Genomic DNA, 23,770 nt, shown 5'->3' with positions numbered 1-23,770 from the left:
CTAATACTTTTCCCATCAGCCCCAGACAGCATGGACAGTGTTTGCGTATGATGGGAATTGTGGTCCCTGTAACATAATTGCTCTTGGAGGCTAGGAGTAAGTCAGTGGGATGACTTTTCATATAACTGGGTATTGTTGAGGCTGTCGCCTGATTAAGAAAATCTCATTTGATTTGATCTGATTCAATCGGCATATGAGCAAAACTGCCCTAGGAAGAAGCATTCTCTCTGTGTGACTATATAAAATTAACCACTGCCAATCCATTATGCAGCTTTCATCATGGTATGCATTTTGGTGGTTTTGTGACCATATTCCTGGGAATGGCGTGTGCTAGAAGCTGAACACGTAATATGTACAGTGGTACCTCAACTTACGAACGACTCGACAACCAAATTTTTCGACTTACGAGTGGGGCAAATGGCCGCACGCTTACGAATTTCTCGATACATCCAAACGGAAACCACGGCGGTTTTAGATAGGGTTTTTCGACTTACGATTTTTTAGATGGGGTTGCTTCAACTTACACATTTTTCCATTTCCAATGCATTCCTATGGGAAATCGCATTTCCAATGGCGCTTTTTGTCTGATGAATTTTTCAACCTACGAAGGTGCCTTCGGAACAGATTAAATTTGTAAGTCGAGGCACCACTGTATCTATCCCTTGAACTCCATAAATCTTTTTGTTGCTGTTTCTTGACTTTTAACTGGTAGAGGAGCAAGTTCTGCTTCTTGTGTTCTGTAAAGGGGCCAATTGCATCTGTTTCAGAGCTGTCTGTGCCGTAATTCAGTGGCAGAGCACATTCTGCGCATGCAAAAGGTTCGGTCCCTGACATCTCCAGGCAGCATTGGAGAAGACTGATTTTGGAGATCCACTCTCAAGAGTAGACAGTACTGAGCTGAGTGGACCAGTGGGCTGAAATCTTTAGAAGGAAGCTGCCTACATACAACAGCAGCTGCTTCCACTCTTAAATTTTGGTGATGCTTGGTTTGGTCACGTAGCCAGCAGTATACCACATGTTGAAAAATCAGTCTTCTGTACTAATGATAAGGTTTCAGGACTCACTTCCAGGATCACCGCAATTGGAATTTGAGTGACCTCTTGGAGGTAAAATGATTGTGCTTTATAAGTCATCTGTGTGATGTCTGAGGACCACAAATACCCTCCTTCCTTCTCTCAAATGAGTGGGAAGCTTATGACGGATGGCCGTGAATGTGCTTTTATTTCTCAGAGTAGAGATGGATATTTTTTTAAGCACCTTCCGGGGGTTTTCACAGCCCACTTCTTCTCAAAATGTCAAATATCTCCGCTTCCTGCCATGTGAAGTAGGATGAAGTGTTTTTAAGCTGTCATGATTTGTAAAGAACTCCGAAAGAGGCACAACTGCAATATTTGCTCAGAGCAAAATGCAAATGAAAAGGAGCCTACTTTTTGTCACTTCCCAGGTCCCATAATTTTGGAGGTGTTGATTTATGAGGTTTCCGCCTTTCTTACTCTTTAACAATTCAGGAATCATGTTTTTCCAAAAAGCATAGGCATCAGTTGTAGCCTACTTAAAGCTGGCGAAGTGTAACAAAGGAAGCTGCCTTATACAGAGTCACACTGTTGGGCCATCTAGCTCAGTATTGTCTACACTGACTGGCAGCAACCCTCCAGGGTTTCAGACTCAGGGGTTTCTCTCAGCCCTACCTGGAGATGCAAGGGATGCTCTACCACTGAGCTATTACCTTTCCCTAGGTGTTTATTCTATTATTATTATTATTATTATTATTCATTAAATTTGTATACCACCCTTCATCTGAAAATCACAGGGCAGTTCACAGCAGAAAAATACAAAATGAGAACACAAAATACACAATAAAACAAAAACAAACCAATAACCCTCTTCCAACAAACATTTAAAGGCCCATATAATGTTAATCAGCCAAACCTGGGTATAGAGAAATGTTTTTGCCTGGCACCCGGCAAGAGCATTATACAAATGCCAAAATGGAATGTCTAGTTGCCACAGTTGTGAAGAATATTCTTATGTCATGAATGGTCCATGTCACCATTAAGGGGCGAAAAAGGTTGTAATAGTCCCTGGGTCAAGAGACTTTTTCTTTTCTAAGTTCTCAAGGTTCTTAGCCTAGCTCAAGGTTGTCATCTGAACTAGCCAGATGTTAAACAGATAATCAATCACAGTCAATCCCAACATTTGAAAAATAAGACTTTAGAGCCGTTTTGCCCCAAAATGGCAACTAGACATTCTGTTCTGGCAATTGTAACCTTGGTGTAAGGAGCCATTTAGAACCTAGCTTATACCGGTATATCTGAGTTTCTAATACTCCCTGCTGGATATGTAGCAGGAAGGAGCTCTCAAGGGTGGGTATTGCCACCAAAGGCCTGATTCCTGCAGCATTGGGAGTGGACCTCCTGGTGTGATGAAATTTGCGGGAGGGCTTCTCCTGCAGAGCACAGTGATCAGCTGCAGATATATGGGGGTGAGGAATTTCATTTTATTTTATGCCAATATGAGTACAGTATAGTAATCCTAGCCTAACTCACAAGGTGGCATTTGCAAAACTTTTTTAGTAAGATTGTAGTATGTGAAGCTCTTTGCACGCTGTAAAACACAGCACAAATGCTAAGTACTATGATTTGGGGGCCAGCTGTTCAGAGAGAGAAATTAAGCATCCCACTGGGATGGTTTGAGCCCCTTTCCACGATCCTCGACAGTTCTCTGGCTCGCAGCCAAGACATCCAGCCCTAAATCATAGCTCTACAATCACACATAGTTTAGGTGTAAGGAGGAGATCTGCCAGTAATCTGTAATAAGGCGGAACAGAGATAAAAATAACCTGTGTTTAATTGGGTGGTGACATTGGTACAATGACTCAGCTATCAAGGAAGTTTTCGAGAAGGGAGGCTACGTGCATCTGCTCCCGTGTAAAGCTTGTGAGATCCAAGGCAGCAATTTTAAAGGCTCTTTGGTGACGGTTGGTTCAAACTAGTCAAGATCATGTTACAGGGAGGAGGATATTATTTTGACTTTTGCTTTTGAAAGATCTTGCAGGTATGTTTCTGTGAGACGTGATTGTGGCATGTTTCATCTATAAGATTTTCGTAACAGGAATGTGTCGATGATGGGGCCATCTAACAGTGCCTTCTGATTGCTGGGATTCTTGCAAAGAATACTGGACTAGCTAGATCAGGGGTAGGCAACCTAAGGCCCCGGGGCCAGATGCGGCCCAATCGTCTTCTCAATCCGGTCCGTGGACAGTCCGGGAATCAGTGTGTTTTTACATGAGTAGAATGTGTGCTTTTATTTACAGGTAGGTAGCCGTGTTGGTCTGGATCGAAGTAAAATAAAAAAAATTCCTTCAGTAGCACCTTAAAGACCAACTAAGTTTTTATTTTGGTATGAGCTTTCGTGTGCATGCACACGAAAGCTCATACCAAAATAAAAACTTAGTTGGTCTTTAAGGTGCTACTGAAGGAATTTTTTTTATTTTGCTTTTATTTAAAATGCATCTCAGGGTTATTTGTGGAGCATAGGAATTCGTTCAATTTTTTCTCTTCAAAATATAGTCTGGCCCAACACATGGTCTGAGGGACAGTGAACTGAAAAAGGCTGAAAAAGGTTGCTGACCCCTGAGGTAGATGGAGGCCTGATCCTGCCAGGCACTTAACACATACTTGAGCAGAAGTGTATTCTCCTTCCTGCAGATTAGTTATGCCTTGGCTACTAAACTAAATGTATATTTTTGGTTAATTTAAAACACAGCTGTGAACTGCAGGCAGTGCAAGATGTTTGCACGACAAAATTCCATAGCTCAGGGGTAGAGCATCTGCGTTGCACACAGAAAGTCCCAGGTTTGATTGCCCGGCATCTCCAGGTGTAGGGCTGGCAATGACTAAGCTGGATTGGCCCAATTCTGAAGGAAATCCGCCCTGAGTGCTCACTGGAAGGACAGATCCTGAAGCTGAGTGTGAGGGACAGGGGATATCGCGAAGTCCCTCCCCTCCTGAGTTCAAGCCCATCCCCGAGCACAGGGGAAAGCAGAGAGAGTTCCGATTCCAGTGGGGAAGCAGGAAGTCGTGTCCGAGGCTCAGGCAAGGTAGAGGAGCCAGGGTACCAGGTGGGACAGGAAGGGGCAAATAAGGGGGGGAGACCCATCCCCCCAACTCCGGAATTACGCAGAAAGAGGAGGGGAAAGAGGATGGGTCTGCCAAAGCTTTTGTGTTGGAGAAAGACGCGCCAAAAGCCATTCGGAGGTTCTGAACCCGACTGAACACCTAGCTCCGTGTATATAGCAATGACTTCAGCACTGTAAATACGCAGCACCAATAAAAGAATAAAATGCAGAGCTGTGTAGAGTCGTTACTCTGAAGTAGCCCACTCCGGCCACTGTGACACTGAGGCTCCAATACTTTGGCCACCTCATGAGAAGAGAAGGCTCCCTGGAAAAGAGCCTAATGTTGGGAAAGATTGAGGGCACTAGGAGAAGGGGACGACAGAGGATGAGATGGTTGGACAGTGTTCTCGAAGCTACGAACATGAGTTTGACCAAACTGCGGGAGACAGTGGAAGACAGGAATGCCTGGCATGTTCTGGTCCATGGGGTCACGAAGAGTCGGACACGACTAAACATCAGCAGCAGCAGGGTACTACCGGTAGGTGCTCCAGTTGCCGCATGGGTGTCGTCAACCCACATCTGCTATTGTTGTTGCCTGCCTCCAGCAGAGAGCAAGAACAAGTAAAATAGGTGGTGGTAAAGATTCCTGCAGGATAAGGCTTAATTTGTCAGCTAGGACAATCCATTTTAGAATGGAGAGGAGGGGATGATGTCACAAAAGGGATTATGTCCCTGGGAAAGAACTGCCCGTTCCAATCTACGAAGTCGAAGTCCTTCTGTGACCTCCTGTGTGGCATTGTCCTTATGTCTCCACCCAACTCTTTTCATTGCAACCTATCCACAGGGTTCTCATGACCCTGGCAGGGACAGACTCGGCCAGTTGTAATCGCCTGGTTAAAATGTTCAGAATTCAGGCGTACTTTTACAAGATTACAGGAGATCTGCTGGGTGATACACAAGGCCCGTGTCGTCTAGCATCCTGTTCCCACAGTGGCCAACCACATGCCAGTGGGATGAATAAAGACCTAGGGAGTTTAAAGGCAACTGAAGCTGGATTCAGCCTTGTTCGTGCTCTTCAGTAGAGAAACAGTCTGAACCCTGAAGTACATGTTGATTTAGGACTCAGACGCACAAACCTTTAGCCCAATATTCACATGCCCATCAGTCCATGCATCTTATTAGAGTTGATAAAAAGTTTTCACTTGTTTCCCTTTATTTTTATTTTATTTTATTTTACATTTTATGGTTCCTAGTGATGGTGATTTGTGATTAATACATGTTGATTATATATTTGCATATCTTGACTATTTTATTTGCATTCCTAGTGATTTGGGTTGGGGTTGGTGACAACTTTGTAATATCATCAAGGGATCAAGGAACTCAGATGTTTGGGAATCCCTGTGTATCCAATATAGGATAATATGCAAAAAATATCCTACACAGTTAAATGCGGGTCATTTCAACCTGCAAAGTTAAAGGTTATCAGCTACTTCTAAAAGTTTGTGTTTTGTCAACATTTTTAAAGATATTTTATTTTGTGAGCTTCAACACTTCAGATATGTTGCAGAGTTTATTTAACTATTCCTTTGACTGCTGGCATTCAGTAATGCATTCCGGCCCTTTTTGCTGTGGTTAAATCTGGAACTTAAAAAAAAAAACTGTGTTCATTCTGTAGCCTCCTTCGTAACAATCCCATAAATATAACCAAAAGTTCAAGAACAGATGAAAATGATGTGGGCTGTCGTCTTTGATTATCAGAGCCTGTGGCCCAGTTCTTCCCGGTAGCCATCTCTCACTAAAGTCTTAATTCTTCATGAAACCTGACATTTATATCTAATGTACAATACGCCATTAAACTTGATGAGCAAAAGCTTCATTACAGATAGGGTTTTCCATGTCTTCACATAAAAATCCCCACTGGTTTTTAATGCTTCGCTTCCCAGAACTGCAGAGCCATAACCATGGTATATTGGCAATGTCGCCTGGTATTTAATTAATTTATAGATACAACTTGAAATCCATCCTTCATCTTCCTGCCTCAGCCTTCTGGTACCTGCTTGTAAAAGACTATATATAGGCCATATTATTGCTGTAACAATATACCAGATTTTGACACACACACACACACACACCCCGTCACAAATGGGGATTTCTTGCAACAGGCATCTCTTAGGTTTACAGGATTTCACTTTTGGGGAGCCCTGTGCGTGTGTGTCTGCAATATATATTAATTCTTACTTAATCATAGAATTGTAGAGTTGGGAGGGACCCCCAGGGGTCATCTAGTCCACCCCCCTGCAATTCTGGAATCTCAGCTGAAGCATCCATGACAGGTGGCCATCCAACCTCTGCTTAAAAACCTTCAAGGAAAGGAGACTTCACCACCTCCCAAGGGCGCCTGTTCCACTGTCGAAATCTCTTGGTGCTGCAGCAGCTGTACTTTGAAACCTCTTTATACCAGACAGGCACCTTTGTTGTGTGGTTTTGACACCTGCTAAAAATGTTTTCGTTGAGGCAAGCCTACCCAGACATGTCGTTTTATTATTTGTGGGCTCAAGGACTGCCTCTCCCCATATGAACCAACCTGGACCCCTGCGATCATCATGTGAGGCCTTTCTTCGTGTGCCCCCTCTGCAAGAGGTCTGGAGGGTGGGAGCACGTGAACAGGCCTTCTCTGCTGTAGCTCCCCGTTTGTGGAATGCTCTCCCCAGGGTGGCTTGTATAAAATGCAATGGTTGGAAAGGTCATTCCCAGCACTACCCCTACTCCCGCATGCTCAAGTGGAAAATGCTTCACAGCCACTGCATGACAATCCAGCCTTAGGATGGATTACATCGGCAGAATCCCACCTTATAAATATATAGTATATTTACATTATGTAGAATCCTATTCTATTTTCGCACCCTAGTCTTAAAAGGTTGAAGGCTAATATTCTGGATTGATGACCGAGGGTCACACCTACGGTTTCTATTCTGTGTCTGTCAATAAAACACACAAGCTCCACGCACATTCTGTTTTTAGATGTGTACTCTTAAGGAGTGCCAACAACGTGGGTGGAAGCCCGAGGGCAGAAAACTGGTACACAGAGTAGACCTTGTGATTCTAATAGTGTACGTTGGAATTGATTTGCCATGGATGGGCTTCCGCCAGGAGACTTGGCTGGCAACTCTTATTGGGGAATCCTCAAATTTCTCAATGGCTTCTGTTGAATTTTAGGTTTCTGGGACTTTCCAGATTCTCCTCACTATGATCCCATTTGCGAACACTTTTGAACTCTGACATAGTGATTTGTCCCATACCAGGTTCAACAGTTGCCAATACATTTTTTGTGTGCGAGTTTTGCGTGATCCGCCACATCTGGGGTTCTGTTTGCTGAATTTAGGTGACTAAACTCAGACCCTTATTTTGCATGGGACCCAGGTAGCGCTGTGGTTAAACCACTGAGCCTAGGGCTTGCTGATCAGAAGGTCGGCAGTTCGGATCCCTGTGACGGGGTGAGCTCCCGTTGCTTGGTCCCAGCTCCTGCCAACCTAGCAGTTCGAAAGCACATCAAAATGCAAGTAGATAAATAGGAACCGCTACAGCGGGAAGGTAAACGGCGTTTCCATGTGCTGCTCTGGTTCGCCAGAAGCAGCTTTGTCATGCTGGCCACATGACCTGGAAGCTGTACGCCGGCTCCCTCGGCCAATAATGCGAGATGAGCGCGCAACCCCAGAGTCGGTCACGACTGGACCTAATGGTCAGGGGTCCCTTTACCTTTACCTTTCTCTCTTTAAAAAAAAACCTAAACAAACTAGGTTGTTAGCAGTCTGTGGTATCCATGCCGCATGTATCTTGGTAAATCCCTTTTGTAATAAGATATTTCAGGTAGACCACACAATAACCCCCCGTTTTGCTAGGTTTATGAATGCAACATGAATCTGAATATCCAAATACCTGGGACTTAACCAGTGCAGCAGATGGTGGCACGGAAGTCGGAAAGGTTATCTGATCTGCTGTGTGTGCCTCAGTTGGAGGAAGTCTCAGGTTTCACATGCTAACAAGGTCTCTCAAATCTTGCATCATGGCGGTGCCAGCCAGCCTGAGAGCACAACACAAATAGAAATAGCATTTATTAATCAAAGGAGGACGTGTAGAGATGCTGAAACTTCATTCATTAATGAAAAGATGGTGGTGATTCACTCTTTCACATGGTTTTACTTCAATGAAATCGAGAGAGAGAGAAAGTGGGACAAGGATGTTTTGTTTTGTTTTGTTTGCAGTAGTTGTTGGTCACTGTGATTGTTTGGAGGAGGGGCTTTGGTTGCGGGCTGACCCCTTTTTTATATAAATATCCCTTCCTACACCAAGTAATGAGGGACCTAGGTGGCTCTGTGGGTTAAACCACTGAGCCTAGGGCTTGCTGATCAGAAGGTCAGCGGTTCGAATCCCTGTGACGGGGTGAGCTCCCGTTGCTCGGTCCCAGCTCCTGCCAACCTAGCAGTTCGAAAGCACATCAAAATGCAAGTAGATAAATAGGAACCGCTACAGCGGGAAGGTAAACGGCGTTTCTGTGTGCTGCTCTGGTTCGCCAGAAGTGGCTTTGTCATGCTGGCCACATGACTTGGAAACTATACGCCGGCTCCCTCAGCCAATAATGTGAGATGAGGGCGCAACCCCAGAGTCGGTCACGACTGGACCTAATGGTCAGGGGTCCCTTTACCTTTACCTTACACCAAGTAATTACTATAGACCAGGGGCCAGCAAACTTTTTCAGCCGTGGACCGGTCCACTGTCCCTCAGACCTTGTGGGGGGCCAGACTATATTTTGAGGGGAAAAATATGAATGAATTCCTATGCCCCACAAATAACCCAGAGATGCATTTTAAATAAAAGGACACATTCTACTCACGTAAAAATACCAGGCAGGTCCCACAAATAACCAGAGATGCATTTTAAATCAAAGAACATATTCTACTCGTGTAAAAACATGCTGATTCCCAAACCGTCCGCGGGCAGGATTGAGAAGGCGATTGGGCCGCATCCAGCCCCCGGGCCTTAGTTTGGGGGGCCCTGCTATAGACTGTTCCCCAAGAATGAATATCCTGAAACAGCCTGGTCCAGCCAGAAACTTGTGGAATTTTTAAGCCCTGTTGCCCAGGATCTCTCCCTTCGGCCCAGCACCCAGGAAGGGCAACAAATTAAGAGAGAAGCTGTGGATTTAATGCATTGTTGCAAAGCTCAGTGGATGTAAAACTTAATGAAACCTTGGGAAATATTCTAAAAACACAAGGTCATAGCTTAAACGCCCATCTAATCTAGCTTTTGGAGAAGATTTCAGTGGGAAGGGGGGCATCCTCTTTAAACCAACAGAGGGGAAATTCTGAATATAAAATACCAGCCTATTGGGAAGATACACAGATACTTCCAGTTGAAATAAAGCAGGCATCCCCAAACTTCGGCCCTCCAGATGTTTTGGACTGCAATTCCCATCATCCCTGACCACTGGTCCTGTTAGCTAGGGATCATGGGAGTTGTAGGCCAAAACATCTGGAGGGCCGCAGTTTGAGGATGCCTGAAATAAAGCCAACCTTAGGCTTTCTTAGCTAGTTTGTTCAGAGTTACTTGCAAAAAAATAGCGAGGGAGGTAACCTCACCAGCACCTTCCACGGAGATGCTTTTGTCCAATCGTGAGAGATACTCCATTTTCTTATGCCAGTTTATGCAGCCAATGAAAGTTTGAAGGCTGGATCCATCTCCCTAATGACTTTCAACTTGGATTACAAAAGAGCTGGCCAGTTAGCTTTTGTGGGGCGAAGCAAGGGAAGGATTAACAAGGGTGCATATTCAGAACTGGAACACTGGATAGCTCTTGCTATTTAGGATTCACTTCTGTGACATGTAGGTGAGCTGGGTCAGAATATCACAGCTGTCCTGTTGCAAAGTACTCTGCATGGCTTTCAACAAGGAATAAAAATACAGTATAACATTCAATGACAACAAAAACTATAAGTATAAATATAGCAGAAAAACAGGTTTTTTTTGGGGGGGGGGGTCTTTTCCTAAACACATTCTTTACACCTGCCTGATTGGCTAATCCCTAGATTCCCATTCTAGCTTGTAAAATTTCCTTGTATGACCAACTATTGCTAGATTGTTCACCTGTTGTCCCATTTGCCTCATTCATTCATGCCTATGCCAGATTCCTAACTATTTCTTTGAGTTGTCCCTAGGTATGACTGCTTTTGGCAGTCCTTCATTCAGTAATATTAAAGCCTGACAGACAATGATAGAGGGATTGCATTTCATATTGCAGGAGTCCTGTGGAATTCCTTTATCCGCTTCTGAAGTGTTGGTCTTGGCATATCCCTTTATATAAAGTTGGGCACCTGGTGCTTTGCATTCTTCCAAGTTAAATACAGGCTGTACTAAAGAATTGCATCAGTAGGTTGTGTTGCTGTTTTTTTGTTGCAGGTAGTGCTCGAAACTAGTGTTTTGTGTACTTTTCAAAGAGCATTGCAACCTAATTTTAGCCAGATGTACGCGCTGGGGTCTGTGTGGGTGTGAGTACAGCAGCAATCCATTCTCCCTGTAGTCAAAGCAAGCTAAAAAGCGTCCCCTGGGGGAGCCAATCTGTATCTTTTTATCCATATGCCTGGAGGGGATTGATGGGCAGCTGTGTGCAATTCTGATCTCTGAATGAGCTCACTGCCTGCCCTTGTTGCATAGCAAAGGGGTCGAGTTCCCACGAGTTATATTGGCCTCCAGCTAGGCTACCAATTTATTTAAAAAGTACTCTCATTTTTCACCCTTGTTTTGGGTTTTGACCATGCTGGTTGTGTGTATTACAAGAAAGAATTGGCACTGGGTGAGATCTGAGCATACTAAGATTCCTAACTTGCTTTTTTTTCTTTACCTTTACCTATAAAGGCAGTACTCAGGAAGGAGGCCTGAGTGACCTCATTGCCCTGCATTCAGAAAGCGGGCTCATAATGCAAAATAAGTAGATCCATGCAGATTATAAAAGTCACAGAGAGCAACATTTATTGGTGTTAAACTTTTTAGTGCCCAATATAAACATTTCTTGCATAGATGCCCTTGAGAGATTGTTTTCCCGCACACCGTCATAATCTATAGTGGTTTGGGATCAGTCGCGCTTGCGGGGTTGAAGTAATTGAGCAAGACTTTTGAAAGCGTTCAACCCTTGTTCCTCTTGGCTTGTGTGCAAGTGGCAAAGGAAGTTGTTGATGGGATTCTGCTGTAATAAAGGTAAAGGACCCCTGACAGTTAAGTCCAGTCGCAGACAACTCTGGGGTTGTGGCGCTCATCTCGCTTTACAGGCCGAGGGTGCTGGCGTTTGTCCACCCGCAGACAATTTTTCCGAGTCATGTGGCCAGCATGACTAAGCAGCTTCTGGAGCAACGGAACACCGAAACCAGAGCAGCTCATGGAAACACCGTTTACCTTCCCGGCGGAGCGGTACCTGTTTATCTACTTGCACTTTTATGTGCTTTCGAATTGCTAGGTGGACAGGAGCTAGGACCGAGCAACGGGAGCTCATCCCGTCGCGGGGATTCAAACCGCCAACCTTCTGATCGGCAAGACCAAGAGGCTCAGTGGTTTAGATAAACATTTAGCAATATGGCTGCTAGCCACAAGGGTTATGTCCTACCTCCGCTGTATGCCTTTGGATACCAGTTCCTGGGAATCACAGGTGGGAAGAACATCATTGTACTCAAGTTCTGCTTTCAGGCTTCCTACAGGTATCTTGGTTGGCCTCTTTGAGAACAGGATGCTGGACGAGATGGGCCTTCAGCCTCGCCAAGTAAATTATGATAGCAAATGACCACCAACTAGGCATAATGCTGTTACATCACACTGCAGCTGGTGTGTCATGGTGGCATCATTGTATTAACTGGTAAAACTTAAGAGCATTTCTCCCAGTAGTAAAGCAATCATATCAGTGCGTAGTTTGTTTTAGCATTGGCATGAACGTGCAAGATTGCTGGACTGGTCTTGTCCAGCTTTCTCAAAGGGCTTTGGGTTTCCTTAACTGCTATTCTTTCAGTGGGTGTTAGTGATCAGATGCACAGCTTATTATATCCCAGTTGAGTTTGCGCCCTGAATCCACAGAACATTGCTGAGAAAATAGGCAGAAATAAGCCGACATAGTCCAATGAACTATATAAGCCAAGAACTAATCCTGACACCATTGACCCAGTATGTGGCCTGTTCTTGGGATAATTCCATTAGTCGATAAAATGAGGATTATGATTGCTATCTGTGAAACAGAGATCATGACAGATGATGGGATGTGTATGTGATAACATACTATTTTGTTTTGTTTTTAAGTAGGCTTGTTGGACAAAAATAAGTTTTCAAATGATGCCTTTAAAATTTCCCAAGACTGCAGTTCATTGAGGGCCAGGGATGATGGATAAACACTCATATTTGGAGAAAGAATTATACTGCAAAGATACATGTACACTCAGTCTCATATATCTATATATTAGATCAGTGTTTCCCAACCTTGAGCCTCCAGATGTTTTGGGACTACAACTCCCATCATCCCTAGCTACCGTAGCAAGACCAGTGGTCAGGAATGAGTCCGAAAACATCTGGAGGCACAAGGTTGGGAAACACTGTATTAGATGTTCTAATCATTCTTAAACACCATTTTTTGTTGAATTGTCAGGGCATCTCTATATGTGTAAGATTGCAGAGCAAGAATAGTATTGGTAATTTAAGTACCTAGGTGAATTTTGCAAGTCAACTGTGGTTTTCCATGTGCATAGAGATTTTGTGGTCTTACATGTTTAGCTTTTCACAAAGAGAAAGTTGCAAGCAGGGTGCATTTGATTTAAATCAAATTGATTTAAATCACTAGTCAGTAAGACTTGATTTAAATCATATTTTTTTACAGAAAGACTCATTCTTGCTGGTATAGTCTTAACATTTACGACCAGATGAAGGTTTCATTTTTGGAATAATAAATTTTCAGAGTCGTTTTTACAGTTATATCAAAAATTACTGACTGTTAGAAATACATAGACCAATAATTATGAAATTATTGTGAGGTTTAATAAGTTAACTTTATATTTGGACAACTTTTCTGCTGTACCTTATCGGAAGGAGAAAAATAATTATTTCCTTAATAACAATTTAAACAATTTATTTAACTAAAACAATAACATTATAGCATATGTATCCATGTTTGTTAACTGATGTGGTTAAAAAAAAACACCATCGACTGAGTTTTAGCACACATGAAAAACTTAAACAAATCCTTATTTCCTGATGAATAGCCTTTGGACTATAATGTAACTTAAATAGAAAAATAAAAAAATTCCTTCAGTAGCACCTTAAAGACCAACTAAGTTTTTATTTTGGTATAAGCTTCCGTGTGCATGCGCATGCACACGAAAGCTTATACCAAAATAAAAACTTAGTTGGTCTTTAAGGTGCTACTGAAGGAATTTTTTTATTTTACTTCGACCCAAACCAACACGGCTACCTACCTGTAACCTTAAATAGAAAACTATCTCTAGAAAGATTTTTCCTCCAAAAGCATTTTATTTTAAAAATGCAATTTAAATTTTTAAAAATCTGTTTAAAATTTTAAAATTGATTTTTTTAAAAAAATATAATTTATTTTTATCCACCCTTGTTGCAAGCTGTAGGTAGAAGAGGCATAGCTTGTTAGCAAAGCACCTGCTTTGTGTGCAGAAGTTTGTATGTTCAGTTGTTGGCATTTATAGGTACCAGGGCACGGGAAGATGCTAGAGACTCACTACCAGTCAAGGTAGATGAGGGGTAGCCCACATGGTGCCTCCCAGATGTTGCTTGGCCCCAACTCCCATCATTTCCATCCAACATGTCCAGTGGCCAGGGATAATGGGAGTTGCAGGCCAGTTGTATCTGGAGAGCACCACAATGGCTATTCCTGCAGTAGACAATACTGAGTTGGATGGGCCAATGGCCTGACTTGGTATACTGGTAAGCCAGTTTCCTATATTCTTACATTTTAATCTGATGATTCACCGATAAAATAGTGAATGCAAGCTAGCATTGGTGAGGCTGGTTTTAAGGATACACTTGTCTGGCATTCCTTTCCATGTTTCAGCCGAAGTCAGCACATATATCGCAACTGATAGTTGTTGAGTTTGATGTGAAAGTCTCCCGCAGTTCTTTCTTGGGCCCGGAGCTCATTGTAACCTTGCACAAATCCATGGTGTCTCATCTTAGTTCAACTCCACTGGTTTTGCTAAAAATAATTGCCAAGCGAATTTTATATACAAGGTTGTAGAAATTAATTAAGGTTAGGTAAATGTTAGGTTAGGTTTATAAAATGTATTAATCTTTTCTCACAACAGAGCCCCCCCCCCCAAAGCTGTCAAGGATATAATACAGTAGTTTCTAGCTCTGATCGAGATCTTGGCAAGAGGTGTGCAGCCTTGAAAAGTGTCCTGTGTTCCTTTATGTGGGTTGTCTTCTCTGAAGCAGAGGTGCTTTATCGCAGGAAAATTGTTCCAAGCTGTTTCAGTTTATTTCTACTGTATTCTAAACTAAAAAGTTGAGGTAGCTAGCTGTTATTTGTGGAGAGGAACTTAAGATTTTTCCAGCTGCCTAACTTGCTTGCTTGGTCCTGAACAACATTTTGTCGTCCTGTTGCAAGAATGGGTAAAAGTTTTGTTGCTGTTTGCTTGAAGAGTCCACATTTCCTCCTAGGCAACCTTCGGCCAGGGTGAGGTGGGAGGAGCCAGGAGCAAAAAGTGGGCGGAGCAACTAATGTTAATTTCTCCTTCAGACAGTAGATTCCTTTCTACATACACACACAAGCATCCCTCTCCTGGGTAAGCAAGAAGAATTATCGGAATGCAAGGGCACATTCTAACCAGGCACACAATTCTAGAAGTGTGTGAAGCAAGACCAGTGAGTGGCTTAGCTCATGAGGGAGTGTGGCCTGGGGGGAAACTTGAGGGCCAGATAGAGAGGCCTGGAGGGCCACAGCGAATCCCCAGGCTTGAGGCTTCCCACCGTTAACCTATTGAAATTAGAAATGGATTTTTTTTTTACCAGAAAGTAAAAGGACGGGTGGCGTTGTGGGTTAAACCACAGAGCCTAGGGCTTGCTGATCAGAAGGTCGGTGGTTCGAATCCCCGCGACAGGGTGAGCTCCCATTGCTCGGTCCCAGCTCCTGCCCACCTAGCAGTTCGAAAGCACATCAAAGTACAAATAGATAAATAGGTACCGCTACAGCGGGAAAGTAAACGGCGTTTCCGTGCACTGCTCTGGTTCACCAGAAGTGGCTTAGTCATGCTGGCCACATGACCCGGAAGCCGAGATGAGTGCCGCAACCCCAGAGTCATCAGCGACTGGACCTAACAGACAGGGGTCCCTTTACTTTACCTTTAAAAGTTACCAAGAGTCACACCAGAGGAAGATCCCTTTGCAAATTCCCTGGATGCTTGTTAAACACGTTTGCTTTCTTTGAAAGACCTACATCGGCTCCCAGTACGTTTCCGAGCACAATTCAAAGTGTTGGTGCTGACTTTTAAAGCCCTAAACGGCCTCAGTCCAATATACCTGAAGGAGCGTCTCCACCTCCATCTTTCTGCCTGGACACTGAGGTCCAGTGCCGAGGGCCTTCTGGCAGTTCCCTCACTGCGAGAAGCCAGGGAACCAGGCAGAGGGCCTTCTCGGTAGTGGTGCCCGCCCTGTGGAACGCCCTCCCACCAGATGTCAAAGAGAAAAACAACTACCAGACTTTTAGAGGACATCTGAAGGCAGCTTTTAATGTTTAATAAATTATTGTATTTTAATACTTCTGTTGGAGGCCGCCCAGAGTGGCTGGGGAAACCCAGCCAGATGGGCGGGGTATAAATAATAAATTATTATATTATAAATTATTTTTATTGCTCTTTTACTGCTGAAGGAACAGAATTTCCGTTAGGGTAGGCCAGTCTGGGATCCCTTAGCTTCTTCTTAAGAGAAGGGCAGTGTTAGAAAGGACATTCCAAAAGGCTTTCCAAAACAGATGGTTTTCAAGTATAGTTACACGGGATTTTAATAACTTGAACACAGCAAATGGATGTGGTGGCAATGACTGATTGTGGAAATAGCTCCTTTGCAGCTTTCGTTCCGGAGACTAGTTTTTATGTAATTTCATATGCTAATTCGGAGGCTATCACTCTCAGTGCAGAGGCAAGATGGGAGTTATAATAAACCATTTCCAGGATGGATGGACGGATTGTTGTTTACAAGCAGCATTTAGTGCCATAAATTATATAGAGGAGAACAATTGACATGTTAGTTGGAAGGCACAAATAACTTCATTTTAGAAAGGCTTGTCCTGAATATGTGAGAATGAAAGTTTGTAATTTGGATTTGCCATTATATTGCAATTTACTGTTTTAAGATGGCTATAATTAAATATACTCTCTGGCGCTTATTTCCCAAAACTGGATGTCTTAAGACCAAACCACCACATGGTGGTGAAAACCTGGTTTTTGGATTAACTGATAAGGAACCTGAGATGGATTATCTGATAAGGAAAGGCAGGATTACCTGGCATCTTAAATAAGCCACAGAGGAGATGGTGTCAGCCAAGTGAGATGTTTTGTGGTGGCATTAGTTATCTGGGGGTTTCCAGAGTGTACAGGCTGCTTTCCCTGTTCATTTAAACTTCTTGGATCTCTGAATGCTATAATAGAGATGAGCTTCACATTACACAGAAGGAAGTAGCAGAAGTTTTAGGGTGCAGGTGGGAGACCCTGCTTTTGAATGCTTAGACCAGTGGTTCCCAACAGGTGGTCCGGGGACCCCCAGGGGTCCGCACGCTATGCCAGAGGGGTCCGCAAGATGCTATTAGAATAAAAAAATATATTAAATATATTTCGTATGATAACAGATTTTTTGTTTTGGCCGCTTCCTGCATGAGCAGAGTCTAGCGCAAAACTAGAATTAGATAGAGGCAGTAGTTCTGCTATATGCCGTTAGGTGGCGCTTTACAAAACACTACTGTATTGCAAAGAGGCAGTGCACACATTCTACTAACGCTCACCTCCCCAAGATGCTTTGCGCGCGTCGGCTTCATTTGTGCGCTACTGCGCAGGTACCCTGTCTTCTCCATTCTCCTCCCTGGCGCGCGCTGCATCTTTGCAAAACAGTAGTGTTTGTAAACAAAGCGTTGTTTTTCGCGGAAGCTACAGTTCGCGTAGTTAAAAATGGACCGTTGGTTAAAAAGTGGTTCGTTAAAACGACAAAGGCCTACAGATGAAGAGGAAGAACTGTAAAAAACGTATAAATATAAAATATAAAAAGACTCTTAATTTGGCTCTCACTTTTTAATTTTAGGATTAGGAATTAATGGGGGTCCTTGTCACAATAGCGGCTCGATGAGGGGTCCTCGAGAAAATTTTGTTGGGAACCCCTGGCTTAGACTTTTAATCAGCTAATTAATCAAGAGAGATTTAGAGTAGCACTGCCCATAATTTGCCATGCAGGTTTTTGTTTTGTTTTGTTTTTGTTACATGGGGATGCATTAAAAATAATAATCCACTAGCAGTATCTCTATTGGGGAGGCATTCCTACCTTCGTACTAAGTTTTTCTTGTCGGGAAGTCTTCTTTTGTACATAGAGGATTTTCAGAGCATGAGCCTGGAGTCCAAAACTGTATGATCTACCCGCCTCATTCCCATCTTCAGACCAAGAGAGTCACTTGCACATAGAAGCTGCTGCCGACCTACACTTTTGTTGCAGTGCAGGCCCAGAATAAAACATTTTAGAAATGTAGGACCTAAGTCCCACCCGGGTATTAGGAGCAATGGAACCAACACAAAGAGGCAACATGCCAGGCAGGATACAACAAGATTTATTTGCTCAGCATATGCTAAGTAAATGGTGCAGTGCAATCAGCTCGCAACCTGCACACAGAATTGTGGATTTTCAATACTTTTATACAGTCAAAAACAGGCCAACACCTTATTTCCTTAACTACAAAAACACATGTCTTCCAAATGCAATACACCCTTCTCCCTTATCTGGTCCTGTGAACCCAGCTTGTACTCCCCTCCTCCTTTACTGGGCGTGTAGAGAAAGGCAGGCATTTGATAACAGTTTGCAAGCTACACGCCCATGGGGCCCCCTGCCTGTGTATTTGAATCCTAAATACTATGCAACTATTTTCATATCAATTATGTGTGTCTTAAATAAAAGTACTGGCCCTTCAGTATGTGTAAAGTTGGGGTGCTGTAAGCCTCCCCCTGCTCATGTTTGAGGAGGGGGAGCAGTAATCTCCAGCAGCACCTGGCTTCCAGGAAGAGCACTGTGGCCAGGGCCAACTCATTGAATGACCAGATCACACAAACTGTGCTGCGGCCACACAGAAGCTGACTGGACTGGCCGTTCAGCACTGGAGTTGAGACAGTGTGCTCTACTGCATAGCACACACTACTGCTGGTCACTTCTTTCTGCCTATTGGTAGAGCCGGTCCTCACTTGTACACTACCATAGCCGCCTCGCCCAGCCGAGGACAGCCGGTACGTTGTAAATAGTAGCTCTGCAAGCCTAGGCAAAATAATATGTATTGAGCCAGTTTTCTGATTGGGGTAGGGGTATACAAGCTGGACCCTTCATTGGCATGGTGGGTTGTTGTTTTTTGGTGTGTGTGGGTTTTTTTTAACCCATGACCAAAAATATTCAGAGTTTCTACGAGCGACACTTGGAAATTCCTCAGCAGATCTGTATGAAAGGTGTTCCCTGAAAGTTGAAAGCTACAGCTCGGGGAAAGCTTGCATGCCGGGCCACTGTTGTACTTGAGACGGCTTGCTGATCTCGGAGACCATGAACTAATATTGTTCGCTCTTCGTGGTGTTGTGCATTTTTGCAGAAGGCGTTTTATCTCCCAGCGCTGCTCTCTAGAGTTTGTAGAAGACATAGTGGAATGTGCCAGTGTGCAAAGGTACTTGTTCAAAAGCAGCATTAACCTTCTCTTGTTGCATGCGTTGCAAGTCCTTTCCCCCCTGCACCCTTTTCCAAGACAAATTCCTCAGGTCCTGCATGTGTACTCATTCCGACTCCGACATGTGCATCCTTTTTATTACCCTTTTAATTTACATTTTGCCCAGATCTTACTCGCATTTCCCCTTACTTTCTTAAATCGTAGAACCAAACACGTATCTGGATCACCAAGACATAAAGGCTTGAAGAAGATCCACTTCATCAAGAACATGAGGCAGTATGACACAAGGAACAGCAGGTAACCTTTCTGTAACTGAAGGAAGCCCTGGTTTTGACCTTTAAAGCCCTATGTGACTTGGGACCCTCGTACCTACGGGACCGCCTCTCCTGGTATGCCCCGCGGAGGACCTTAAGGTCCACAAATAATAATATTCTGGAGATCCCGAGTCATAAGATGGCTAGATTGGCCTCTACTAGAGCCAGGACCTTTTCAGTACTGGCCCCAACCTGGTGGAACGCTCTTTCCCAGGAGACCAGGGCCCTGCGGGATTTGTCATCTTTCCGCAGGGCCTGCAAGACAGAGCTGTTCCGCCTGGCCTTTGGGTTAGACTCAGCCTGACCCCTGTGTTTTTCTCCCTCATGGCTTGGATTTATGGCCTACTTGAAATGAGGCTGCACTTTAAATTTTAATACTGTATTTTAATCTGTATTTTAATTAATTGTTTTTATGTTTTATTGTGGTTCTGTTGGTGTCAGCCACTTATGGCCTACTTGAAATGAGGCTGCACTTTAAATTTTAATACTGTATTTTAATCTGTATTTTAATTAATTGTTTTTATGTTTTATTGTGGTTCTGTTGGTGTCAGCCGCCCTGAGCCCGGTTTTTGACTGGGGAGGGCGGGGTATAAATAAAAATTTATTATTATTATTATTATCCACCTTGCAGTTAAATTATGCTAAATGGCTCTACTCTAGCTGTAATCTATATGTTCACAAGTGACCATGTTTGGTGTAAAACACCTTGATGTGAAAACCTTGCTAACGGGGGATTATGGTGGCATTCATCTAAATCAGTGCTACCCAAACTTGGGCCTCCAGCTGTTGTTGGACTACAACTCCCATCATCCCTAGCTAGCAGGACCAGTAGTCAGCGATGATGGGAATCGTAGTCCGAAAACAGCTGGAGACCCAAGTTTTGGAAACACTGATAAATCTTACTCGAGTAAACTCGCATTTTAAAAAAAAATAATTATTGAAACTTTTGCAGTAGATTTGAATAAATGATAAAGACAAAATTAGAGAGGAAAAGGGGGGAAGGAAGATGAAGTATACATTATATAATAGCAATAACGAAGTGTCATTAAAATTAGGATTACAAAAATATATAATATATATACATAGATAGATTTATTTTATTCCTGTATACATTGATTCATGAGCCACGATGGTTTTAATAAATAAAAGGAAGCCATATTTTTGTCTTTCCAATGTATCAGTATTAATCTTTTTGCAGGTATAAGAGAGAGTCCATTTACGTTGACCATTTGTTAAGCCCCATATATTAGGAACATAGTTTAAGGTGATGTTATCTTCTGAAATGCTTAACTCACTGAATTTAATGGACTTAACTTTATTGCACTCGCTAATTCCAATGGGCCTAGGTAAAGGTAAAGGGACCCCTGACTGTTAAGTCCAGTCGCGGACAACTCTGGGGTTGTGGTGCTCATCTCGCTTTACTGGCCGAGGGAGCCAGCATGACTAAGCTGCTTCTGGCAAACCAGAGCAGCGCACGGAAACGCCGTTTACCTTCCCGCTGGAGCAGTACCTATTTTTCTACTTGCACTTTGCTGTGCTTTTGAGCTGCTAGGTTGTTAGGAGCAGGGACCAAGCAGTGGGAGCTCACCCCATCACAGGGATTCAAACTGCCAACCTTCTGATCAGCAAGCCCTAACTATCTGACACCACAGCACCACATAGCCGGCTGGGTTGGACTCTAAGCAGTTCCATCATGGAGGTCGAATTCAGGGCCTATGCTTCTTTCTCACCTCTGCCCAATAGGTAGTTAATATTTCTGTGCCCTATTGGAGCAGGTACTTGAGGGACTGGTAGAGAACTCGTGGCTAATGGGAAAGTTAGAGCAAAATACACTTTGTTTTCAAGATAGTTTCCTAGATAATTTTATTCTTACATAGGAATAATCTCTGTGAAAACGGATGTAGTGTTACTTCAAAAGCAGGCTTCCCCAACCTGATGCTCTCCAGATGTTGTGGACTAAACCACCAAGAATGTAGTCGAAAACATCTGGGTTGCTAGGGCTAAAATTTACTTTTAAGAGAGGGCTTCGTATTCTATTTATTCTATTTGTATTTTTGGTAACTTTTTAAATTGTATTATGAAAAACCTTAATGAAAATATTGTTTATTTGTGTGTGTGTTTTTTAAAAAAAGGAAGGTTTCCCGAAATGTGGCTGTTGGGCTAAAAAAAGCAAGGAAAAAACGGCTAAGTTGTGTATGTGGGTGTTACAAAGTTAGGTTCCCACCGCTCCCAGAGAGCTCTTCTAACTCAAGATAGGAAGGCTAGATATGAATGCAATATATTTCCCATGATTCACTGCACGCTGTCTGTATTTCTTTTTAGGATAGTATTAATTTGTGCTAAACGAAGTTTGTGTGTGGCTTTTTCTATCATGCCCTATGGGGAGAATTTTCGGATCAGGTGAGTAGCTGCTGTTTTTGTCAGACCTCTAACTTTCCATTGGTTATATGTTTATTATTACATTTGGAATTCCACTTTTTCTCCATGGAGCTTAAGGTAATATTCATGGTGCTTCTCCATTTTATCCTTGCAATATCCCTGTGAGGTAGGATGGCCTAAGAGACAGTGACTGGCCCAAGGTGACCCAGCTAGCTTCATGGCTGGGTGAAGATTTGAACCCTGGTTTTCCTGCTGTTTCCTTATGTTTGCTTATGGTTTTTACTTATGCTCTAACATCCTCTTTGGTTTGCTTTTATGCCGCTTTTCCAGAAAACTGGGCCCAAAATGGTTCACAATGTGCCAAAGAAACGAGAAGTGCAGTGGTCCTAAACACATTGGAAACAATTATAAACCATAATATCAACACAAGCACAAAAACAATACAAATAACCTAACTTAAAAGTTTAAAGTGAACACTGTATGAAACAATACAAGTTCCACCAATATGATTTAAATTAAGTAACCAAAACCGGGCAGAAGATAAAATAAAGTACAGTGGTGCCTCGCTAGACAAATTTAATTCGTTCCACGGGTCTTTTCTTATAACGAAAAATTCATCTAGCGAATCCCATACGAATGCATTGAATATTTTTTTTGATTTTTTTTTTGCCCATAGGAACGCATTAATTGAATTTCAATGCATTCCTATGGGAAACCACAATTCGCTAGACGAATTTTTCATAAAATGAATTCGTCTAGCAAGGCAACCTCCTCTCGAAAAATCCTTTTGTTAAGCGGAAATTTCGTTAAGCAGGGCATTCGTTAAGCGAGGCACCACTGTAAATGCAAAAAAAGAACAGTAGCATTGAAGGCAATGCCATTTATTTCATGATTCCCATTTGCTTTTCACCATTTATTTCATATAAATCGTTTTCCAAGCTCTGCCTGAACAAACTGGTGTATGAATGCTGTAAATAAAAATTACACATTTGATTTCACTAGTGGGTTGTTTTTTAAAAGTTTGTCGGTGTAAGCAGACGTTTACTTTCCAGGTCTTTGGGCATGTCCTACTTATAACCGATAAAAGTGTTCCAGTTCTCCTCTGCCTACATCTAACGCTTAATCAGGCCTGGCCAAGCGCAGAACAAACAGAACACGATTTCTGTTGTCACTCAAGCTCATATGCATAGCACACTGAAGAAGGAAACGGATATTTTTATGACAGAACTTGACATACAGATGTGCCTTCCATAAATAGACTATGGGAAACTTTCTTTCCAGCTCAGTGGGAACACTGCAAGGTCACTCAAAAGAGCATTTGCTGAAAACTAGATGAATGATAGGGGTGGGGTGAGGATTTGAAACAAGGCGAGGTATCGGATAGTGCAGTTATGAACAATGACCTCTGCTAGAAATCCCAGAAGCCTGTAAAACATGTCATCTGGCAGCTACTGATGGATAATTTAGGAAAGGAATACATTTCTCTGTATATTTTATATACCCAGATAGTAAGCCTTAAATACATATGCCTCCTTCAGATACATGTGTGCATTAAGATGATAAACAGTATGTTTCGGTATCTCTTCAAATCTTGGCGTTGACTGAATTTTTTAGCCCTGAAATCCCAAGGTCATTGATGTGTTGAAACTGACTTGTACATAATTATTGAACACATTCAATCCATGCTGGCTTTGGATTTAAACAGCCTATAAATGGATTAGCAAACGCAAGAAAAAATTTATTTTGTGCAGATTTTTATTTTTTTTTAAAAAAATTAAAGGACAGAGTAGACAAAGTAGGCAAATGGGTTCCCACAGCTGGATTCACATCCATGTGGATTTTGCAATACTGTACATAGTTGAAGCTCTTCGTATTCTCCCTGAGAATCCCACGTACCCCCAGAATTGCAGTTCAGGGATCACATCCAAAACCAGCAATAATGTGTTCAGAATTCTGTGTCCAATCATGGGAATTCCTTGCAGAGTCGAGCTTGTCTCTGTGTGTGTGTGTGTGTGTGTG

General features: G+C 42.8%; 1 protein-coding gene across 1 annotated transcript in view; it reads left to right on the top strand.

Moving 5' to 3' along the window:
- Positions 1-23,770, top strand: part of CABLES2 (Cdk5 and Abl enzyme substrate 2) — a 52,902-nt gene that overhangs the window by 15,629 nt on the left and 13,503 nt on the right. Inside the window, exons 2-3 of the mRNA XM_035122078.3 lie at positions 19,263-19,355; positions 21,695-21,772. Of these exons, the coding sequence (XP_034977969.3) occupies positions 19,263-19,355; positions 21,695-21,772 (171 nt within the window). The remainder of the gene's footprint in view (positions 1-19,262; positions 19,356-21,694; positions 21,773-23,770) is intronic.

The sequence above is a fragment of the Zootoca vivipara genome, chromosome 7 (assembly GCF_965207765.1).
Source record: "Zootoca vivipara chromosome 7, rZooViv2.hap1.1, whole genome shotgun sequence".
Lineage (NCBI taxonomy): Eukaryota > Metazoa > Chordata > Lepidosauria > Squamata > Lacertidae > Zootoca > Zootoca vivipara.
The sequence above is the reverse complement of the archived record's forward strand: the minus strand, read 5'-3'. Positions and strand labels throughout refer to the sequence as shown.